Raw genomic sequence first — 8904 nt, 5'->3', positions numbered from 1 at the left:
GCCAGATGAATGCCTAATACTGTTCTTAGAGTTAGTCGGGTTCGGATCAGCAGCATTGATCTGGACTTTTAATCTACGATATGACTTGATTTCTGCCTTAGTCGAGCGATGGCGTCCGGAGACCCACACATTTCATTTGTCATGCGAGGAGTGCACAATCACTCTAGAAGACGTTGCACTACAGCTGGGGCTCCCTATCGATGGGAACACGGTCACGGGCGTAAGTTTGATCTCCAGGCCTACTCGCCTTTGCTATGACTTACTTGGACGCTCGCCAAGTGAGGGAAAATTTCAAACCTTGAAGTTTTCATGCCTAAAGGCCAATTTTGAATATTTGCCTAGTACTGCCACTGAATTGGAGGTTATGCAGGCAGCGCGATTATGCACCTTATAGGAGGTGTACTCATGCCGGATACACACGGTAGTGAAGTCCACTTGATGTACTTACCGCTGCTATCTAATTTGCATAACACGTGTTCATACAGTTGGGGGTCCGCAGTGTTAGCCATTTTGTACCGCGAACTTTTTCGGACAACAGATACCTCTGCGGTTGACATAGGTGGATGCCTCATACTGTTGCAGTCGTGGGCGCTTTATCGAATGCCATTCTTGGCATCCATTAGTCATCAATCATATATATTTCCACTCGTTAACAGGTAATGAATCTTTACGCGTTACAGCAATTAATTGTCTCTTTTTCGGATTATATTGTTCTAACAATTTATTTTCATAGATGGAGCACGAATCCGGGTATCAAGAGGTCATACACGATTTCGATATACCGTCTGATGATCGAGAATCATTCTGGAGAGGGAGTAAGTTTTTTAATATTATTTTTATTTTATTATTTTATCTCACTTAACCCGTGTTATTATAAAAATGTTATGAACTGTACAGTTCATTTGGATGCCATATTCTGTTCCTGAAGTTACAGCTGTTATTCCATCGTATACCAATGTCCACTCACACCTATGGTGCATTAGCGCACCCCTTATCCATTTTCATATGGTGGAGTGGTATCATGGCGATCGAGTACTCCGGCAGTTCGGTTGTATACAATATATCCTGACACAGCCAGTAAGATTGGATGTACAGCTACGTGGCATGAATAGGAGGGGGAGGCATGGAACTGATTGGAGAGATGAGCATTCAGAATATATTACGATATGGAACAACCGGTTTAGTAGGGTACCTCAGATGGATCGTTGTTTGGATCTGCAGCCCTCCCCACAGTACCTACAGTGGTACTATGAGAAGGGGAAACCATTTTTATTTGGTGAGCGATCGATGGTAGTCCCCCTTCATACGACACGGATTGGGCAACATCCTCCAGATCCGCATCATGCACCAGCTCCAGAGGTAGACCCAAAGCCAGAGCTACACTCCGGGAGCAGCTCATATCCACCATCGTACTCTGCTCCTCCAGAGCTGTATCCGTCGCCATTCTCTTCTCCCCCCGTCCCATATCCAACGCCGTTCTCTACTCCCCCCGGCTCGAGTTCATCAGTGGCATTTGAGTCGTTCTCTACACCCATACATATGGATGAAGAGAACGTTGATCACCATAGTCGCCCACAACGTGAACGTCGAGCTCCACGAAGATATACCCCTAGAACCACACCATCAAACCATCAATTTTAAGGGGTTTTGTATTGTAAATTACTTTATTTTTTATGTAAATTACTTTATTTTTATGTAAATTATTTTTTTGCATTATATTTATCAATTTTTTTATTTGGCATTTTATTATCGGATTTGAGTGCGAATTTTTGAATTGCTTAGTTGAAATACATAATACGAATAAAAAAAGAGAATGATTATCCAGTGTGGTAGTTTCGAAGTACTTAAAATTAAAAAGACAATACTTTTTCTTTCAACATGCAATAAGCAACATGTAATGAACAACATCTTAATTTCTATCCGATCGCGATGATTGTCCAGTTTGGTAATTTCGGAGTGGGCAATTACTCCGATTGTGACCAACTAATCTGCATACTCCACACAGCTTCCCGTCTGATTTCTCTCTAATTTTCATTTCGTTACGGATTCTTGATGATTGCAAACGACCTCTCGGGTTCCTACGCAAGCCTTTGTCTGGGATAAGCTCAAAGGTCATCTGAGGAACCTCCCAAGTAGATAGGTCAGGAAGTACAGGAAACTCATTCTCCCATACACGCAACGTGCGTTCAAGTCTGTACACCTCATCGATAAATTGATCTACATTGAGCGAGACCTTAGCACAAGTTGCCACAACATGTGCACAAGGATCATGAAGTGTTTGGAACCTCCTACAATCGCACCGTCTATTTCGGAGATCAACCCCGTATGACCTAGGTGGAATACTGGGTCGACGACCGATGGTCTCCGTAACACGAAACGTTTCATTACGTCGTGAATATACTTCTACATTCATCGACCTCGCCATCCGACGGTTTGCAACAATTGCATCCCTGACATGTTCGACAAACACGTGTCCTGCCTCCATCCGGTTGACTTGTTGCTGACCCATTCTTGGCATCAAGGTAGCCAACCTATAGAATGTAGCTGAGAAGACAGATGAAATCGGAAGACGTCGCATTTTCAACAACACAGCGTTAATCCTCTCCACCAAGTTTATCGTTATTTGACCATAACGAAAGCCCTCGTCAAAACTTTGAGCCCATTGCCATGGCTCCATGCTACCCAACCATTGTCGGAAAGATGTGTTCGTCTGACCTTCCATGTCACTCTCAAGCCAAGTCATCCTCTGCCGAAAAATGTGTGGTTCTAGCTCGTAAGCTGTGTATGTATTAAGATGATATAAGTTAAGTTACAGTCTCGCCACAAAAAAAAAATATGTTATATGTTGAAATGATAAGGTTGTTCTTTACCCATTTTCACAACTTGTCTCTTCCAATCTGTATTCTTATAATCTCGATGAAAGTTAGCCGCAATGTACCGTATGCAGTAAACGGATCTCCATGGTACACCAGAACGCCTAATGGCGGCAATTAATCATTTCCCTCTATCAGAGATGATCTAAATATTATCATTACTAATTACATACCTCCGCAGATTTGTAAGAAAGAATTCCCACGACTCCATGTTTTCTTTATCTACGATGGCAAACGCAATTGGTAGCACGTTCCTGTTCTCGTCTTGAGCAATCGCAATAAGTAAGATTTGTGTATATTTACCGTATAGCCATGTTCCATCCACTTGCACAAATGGCTTACAGTGGGGAAATGCACGCACACATAGATCAAATGTCCAAAACATCCGTTGGAAAATTCTTTTACCCGGTTATTGTTGCTCATCCGGGCCATAATAAGGTCATGTCTGCAACTCAATGACAATCCCCGATACGTACTCCCTCATTGCCGCAATCCATCCCTGCAACTCATTGTACGATGCATCGAAATGTCCGTACAATTGCTCTATTGCCATCTGTTTAGTTATCCATGCCTTTCGGTATGATACTCGATACTGGAATCGTGCCTGCATTTCGGTAATTAATACCCAAACTTTAATGGTCGGCATGTCTTCAACCATTGGCATGATGCATGTACAGATAGTTTTCGAATCAAGTTTTCGATGATCTTCTGTCATTCGTGTTGAAGTACATGTGTGAGGCCCAACAAATTTTCGTATCTCCCATATCTGATACTTCTGGATAAATGCAGCTCGTATCCGCCAATTGCAGCCTTCTGCCGTCTTCCAACACTCTCAAATATATAATGTTGGTTTAGACTCGATGACTTTGTAGTCTACTGATATATTCATACTATACCACTTAATGGAAAATAAGCACTCTTCCTTACTTTCGAATCTCTGGCCCACAAACAACTCCTCAGGATCAGAATATATGGCCATCTGGTGAGCAGGTAGTATCTCAAGGTACTCCGGGAACTCGGCTGCATGCGCCGCATCGGGGTCTATCCGAGACATGTATGCCCCAGGATTATTGTGTATCACAATACGACGGATCTGGTTCCCGACTAAAGATGCATTAATGTTTCCATCCTCGTTCACGCCTTCATCGTCAATATCATCTGGGACATCATCCACGTCGGGATCACTATCAATATCGACTTCATAATCAGAAGGATAACTACTTTGGTATACATCATCACCACCCACATCAGTCTCGGGTGTAGCATTAAGATCAATGTTGATCCCATGTGTAGTTGATTGACTACCAACATATGATATCGGAACCACCATACACAACTCTTGAGGTCCATCTTCTTCACCTAATGGAGTTGGATCTTCTGTTGACTCCACAATAGCTAACTCAGCAAATAAGTGCATCGGTGCATTTTGGTTGCTATGGCAGTAAAGAGCGACCATTGTCTCCACATCTTCATCGTCTACAAGTTTCATTTCGGTGAATTTTATGGGATCCATCGAAACTGGAAACTTATAGAAAATTTTCGAGATCCTTCTCCCACAACGTCTATAAATTTTTTCACTAATTTTTTCCTTCATATCATCAAACGAGATATTTCTATTAAATCTCATTGCAACTTGTTTGCGGCATTCAAATATACATCCGACGCTTGTTGTCAAAATTTCTCCATCGAACTAAACGCATACGAAAAATTTGTTCTCCATCTTCAATACTAGATCATTAAAAAGTTCAAAATTCTCACAATTTTTAAAATTTTTGATGCAAAATTTTCATTCGAACCTAACAAACAAAATTATTTATCTAACAAAATAACATTAAATAATAAAATTTCTAACAAATTTCTACATTCTATTTAAAATAAATAAATTAAAATACCTTGTTTTTCTTCTTCTTTCCTTTCTTCCTTCTTCTTTCTCTTTTTTTACTTCTACTAATTTTTTTACTAGTTTTTTGCTCATGCTTTCCGGGAGGGGTATATATAGGGAAATGGGTTGCGCCTAACGAGGAGGCACCACATGTTGCCCCTACCGACAAAGTCTTACATGTTGAGCTTGTCGTAGGCACGACATGTGGTGCCTTCTCGAAAACTCAACTTGTATTTTATTAAAATCCATTTTCAGATATAATAAATTTTTATACCAAATAGGTAAAAACCAATAAAACCACTATATAAACTAATCATAAATTACTAATAAAATAGCTATAAAAATATTTTTTAAAATACATTATTAAAAAATCACAATACAATAATACACTACTAAAAATACCATTTTAGAAATTAATTTTATTGCACCAACATTTACAAATTTTATTGCCCTCAAACTCTAATACTACTTTCACCAATATCATCTTTTTCCATTCAATTTCGTCCGTCTTTTCTAATTTTTATTCTCAATCTCTTTTACTTTCAATTTTCTAGTCTCTTGACTTCTAAAAATTCTAAATTATTTTCTTTACAGATTACAAATTATTTATAGCAAAATATTTAACAAAATAAATTTAACATTATTAAACTAAACAAAATAATTTAGAATATATAATCTTAAATTATTAATAAATTAATTTTAAAATAATTACAAACACAAAATTTATCAAATAATTCTAAATTACTAACAATCTAATTTTAAAATAATTATAAAAAATTACTAAATTTTTTTCTCCTTTCTTTCTTCACTGCTTCACATTCTTCACTGCTTCACTACACGGTCAATGAGGTTTGCAGGGTGTGGCGCCCCTGCATCAGGCGCCACATGTGGCGCCTACGGGTCACGGGCTACCCGTTTTTAACCTGAATTTTTTTAAAATATAATAATAATAATAATAATAATAATAATAATAATAATAAAATATTAGAAAAAAATTTATTAATAAAATAATATGTTGCGCTTGTTAGGTAGGCGCGACTAAAAAAAAGTAACCCATTTTCATAAATAATCTATCTGACAACCTATTTTCATATATAATAATTTTTTTATACTATACTTGTAAAAAACCCTAATTTTTTTTGGTCATCGGATGTGAAAAATTATAAAATTATCACTCAACTATTTATTTATTTATTTTTGTCATCAACCCTTAAATGGCCTACAAAAAGATGATGTGACGACTTTTAAAATTGATACAATAACAACTTTAACTGTCAACATTATACATTATGTCAATTTTATTGTAATTTTAAAAAATTAACCCTTAATATTTACACATAATGTAATTTCGTCTTCCTCTTTTTTCAATTTTATTTTTCTTTATGATCCTTTCACCTAAAAAGTAAAAAAAATCTATCAATTAAATTTGACCAAAAATATACCAAAACAGGAAAAACCCAATAATCGAATATAATAATTTTTATCTTTTCTCATTCTTTTAAAATTAACCCTCAATGTAAAAAAATAAAAGTAAAATTGAAAAAAAAAAGAAAGAAGAAAGACCAAAATACATAATGTGTAAATGTTGTGGGTTACTTTGTTTTGAGTCAAGACGAAATTGACACAACGTATAAATATTGAGGGTTAAAGTTGTTATTATGCCAATTTTAAATGCTGCCAAATTATTCTTTCGTTAATAATTTAATTGGTGCTGACCAAACAAGAAAAATTTGAATAGTTGGTAATCAAAAAAGAAAAAAAAATCAAATAATTAGATGATCATTTCGTAATTTTTCATAGTTAAATGATAAAAAAGAAACTTATAAATAATTGAATGAGTATAATTGCAGTTTATCCTAATTAAATTTCAATTAGTGATTTAAGTCAAAAGTTAAGAATCTTCATCCAATAATTGCATTTTTTTTTAAAAGATCTGATGATTTTTGCTATTGTTTCCCCATTTTCTTTGGATAAGATTCTATATTCTCATAAAAACTTCAGTGCTCCAAAAAGAAAAAAGGAAAATTGAATAGGTTCTTTGAGAGTTTATAGATCATCCAATATGCTGGGTAGCTTAATTATGAGATTCTAGAAACATTTGAAAAATTATGAAAGCCACACACAAAAAAGGCAATACCACAAAATGTTTTTGACCAGGATATATACCCCATAAGTTCCTTGGTTCTTAGGGGATCATCCCACCCAAGGTTCCTTTCGGAAGTTAAATAGTAATTTACACATTAAGAATTTAGAAGTGTTATACAGAATTCGGTGGTGGTAGTCGAATGTGATTCACAGAGCTATTTGTAATGATTTTTAATGTATTTAAAGAAAAAAGAAAAAGTTTAGCATAATCTCACTAGTGAATGTAGATTCTTTGGAGAAGTGTTTTATTGAGGAGAATTTAATAGCAGAATAACTATGAATTTATTACATAAGTCTTGTTGTTTTATTACTTTTCGATAGTCATATATATATGTTGAGCATGCAAAAGATAGATTTTAATAAAAGATAAAGTTTTATCAATTTTTAAGCATCCAAAAATTTAATTAGCTTTATGCAAAATTTCCCTTGAACTTCTGAAAGATCAAGATACCATTCCAATGAAAAAAAAAAGGAGTTGGTTTCCATTACAAAATGATATATGTGTTTGGTTGGAGCTTTTGACATATGGTGCTTACTTTCCACTAACCCTTGTCTTTGTTCATTTTATTCATCGTTTTGGTAATGACAAATTAAATATTGGAAATGCTAATGATGTTTGGCAATGGTGCATGCATATTGAATATGTATATGCAATGCTGCTCATTCTCTCTCTAACAGGTAGAATATCAACAATATCTGCTAGTTACCTAATTGGTGATAACATCAATTAATTAAATAACAACTTTTTGTTTGTTGGATTAAGAAAAGAAAAGAACAAATTTATCGGAGGTAATAGAAAACGTTAAAAATCATGTGCCATTTTCATTTGCTTAAAATGGAACCGTGTCCATTAGGAAGTTTAACGATGGTAGTGACAGTTTTCGGCTGTTCATGTATTCTTATGGTCAACTGTTACATGCGTCAAGATTAGCCATTAAATAGAACTTTCTGCTGCCGTTTTAGACCTTTGCGGGGGAAAATAACGGGAAATTGGCATTATAAAGAGAAGGGACAAGGACGTCCTATGTCAAAAAAGCATAACTGGAAAAAATCTGAAGTGAAATAACTTTTAGCAGAGAAACTATCTGCGCATTAAAAAATTATAAAATCAAATTTAATTATTAATATTTTTATTTTTGTCAATTTAGTTTTCTATTTTTAAAAAGAGCTATATTTGAGTATAATCTTTTGAAAAAGAGTTAAAATGATTTTTTTAACTAGAATACTAATTAAAATGTTAAATTTTTAAACACGACAATTCACTTGTACTACATATTAATTTTTTAAACTTTTATATTTTTAAAAATTTTGATTTTTATTTTATAAATTTTAAATTATTTATTGATGTGACATATAAGATAATTCAACTCTTTCTTAAAAGATTAAGGGTAAAATTTAACTAAAAAAAGTTAAATGAAAATGTAAACATATTATCATGTCAAAGAAAAAGCTATCTCATGACATTTATAACTTGGTCCGTACTGCACTTAAATCACCTTTATTATTTTATTGGAATAAATCATTTGAATTTGAATATTTATGAATATTTGATTGTAGATATATAACAATTTTATGAATATTTGAATATTTATGAATATTTGCAATGAATAATATTTGTAGCTATTAATTTTGGAATTATATACTATCGAAATTCACGGATTAGAATAATAAAATTTAGAAAAAAATTTACGAATAATAGTTATAAATTTGGATATCTGAATTTATGATCTATTTTATTTTTGAAGTGTATATAAAAATATTTTTATACTTACTAGATGTGGATATTTAACAGATCTCGATATCTAACAGGTAATCTAATTAATTAAAATTTAAAGAGTAAAATTGAAATTTAATGCTAATAATAAAGGAATTTAAATTTTATAAAATTGCAAATATGCGATTAGCTTCTATCGGTTTAAACAAGCCCTACGTTATCGATGAATGGTCCGTCGGGGGGCCCTTTTGATGGTCCACTTGCGGATGACCACAAACATGCACCCTCAC

General features: G+C 34.3%; 2 protein-coding genes across 2 annotated transcripts; both read right to left on the bottom strand.

Annotated features, from left to right (window-relative positions):
* Nucleotides 1–1909: 1909 nt before the first annotated feature.
* Nucleotides 1910–3258, bottom strand: LOC128291606 (uncharacterized). Its single transcript, XM_053026798.1, has 4 exons — nt 3047–3258; nt 2871–2977; nt 2456–2778; nt 1910–2362 (listed from the first exon to the last, which is right to left on the bottom strand). Exons 1-4 carry the CDS (start codon nt 3256–3258, stop codon nt 1910–1912), a joined length of 1095 nt encoding a protein of 364 aa, XP_052882758.1.
* A 54-nt stretch (nt 3259–3312) lies between these two features.
* Nucleotides 3313–4386, bottom strand: LOC128291605 (uncharacterized). Its single transcript, XM_053026797.1, has 2 exons — nt 3801–4386; nt 3313–3686 (listed from the first exon to the last, which is right to left on the bottom strand). The coding sequence occupies exons 1-2, from the start codon at nt 4384–4386 to the stop codon at nt 3313–3315; spliced, it is 960 nt and encodes a 319-aa protein (XP_052882757.1).
* Between the last annotated feature and the right edge of the window lie 4518 nt (nt 4387–8904).

This window comes from Gossypium arboreum, chromosome 4 (assembly GCF_025698485.1).
Source record: "Gossypium arboreum isolate Shixiya-1 chromosome 4, ASM2569848v2, whole genome shotgun sequence".
Lineage (NCBI taxonomy): Eukaryota > Viridiplantae > Streptophyta > Magnoliopsida > Malvales > Malvaceae > Gossypium > Gossypium arboreum.
Note: the sequence above shows the minus strand (reverse complement) of the source record. Positions and strands in the feature narration are given on the sequence as shown.

Bases quoted from the DNA above. Each gene is read 5' to 3' on its own strand.
- LOC128291606 (XM_053026798.1), bottom strand. From the start codon at position 3,258: ATGTTTTGGACATTTGATCTATGTGTGCGTGCATTTCCCCACTGTAAG. The intron at 2,978-3,046 runs GTATGTAATTAG...TGCCGCCATTAG, and splicing joins TTTCTTACAAATCTGCGGAG to GCGTTCTGGTGTACCATGGA. The intron at 2,779-2,870 runs GTAAAGAACAAC...ATACATACACAG, and splicing joins GAGACAAGTTGTGAAAATGG to CTTACGAGCTAGAACCACAC.
- LOC128291605 (XM_053026797.1), bottom strand. From the start codon at position 4,386: ATGGATCCCATAAAATTCACCGAAATGAAACTTGTAGACGATGAAGAT. The intron at 3,687-3,800 runs GTAAGGAAGAGT...GGAAGACGGCAG, and splicing joins TGTGGGCCAGAGATTCGAAA to AAGGCTGCAATTGGCGGATA.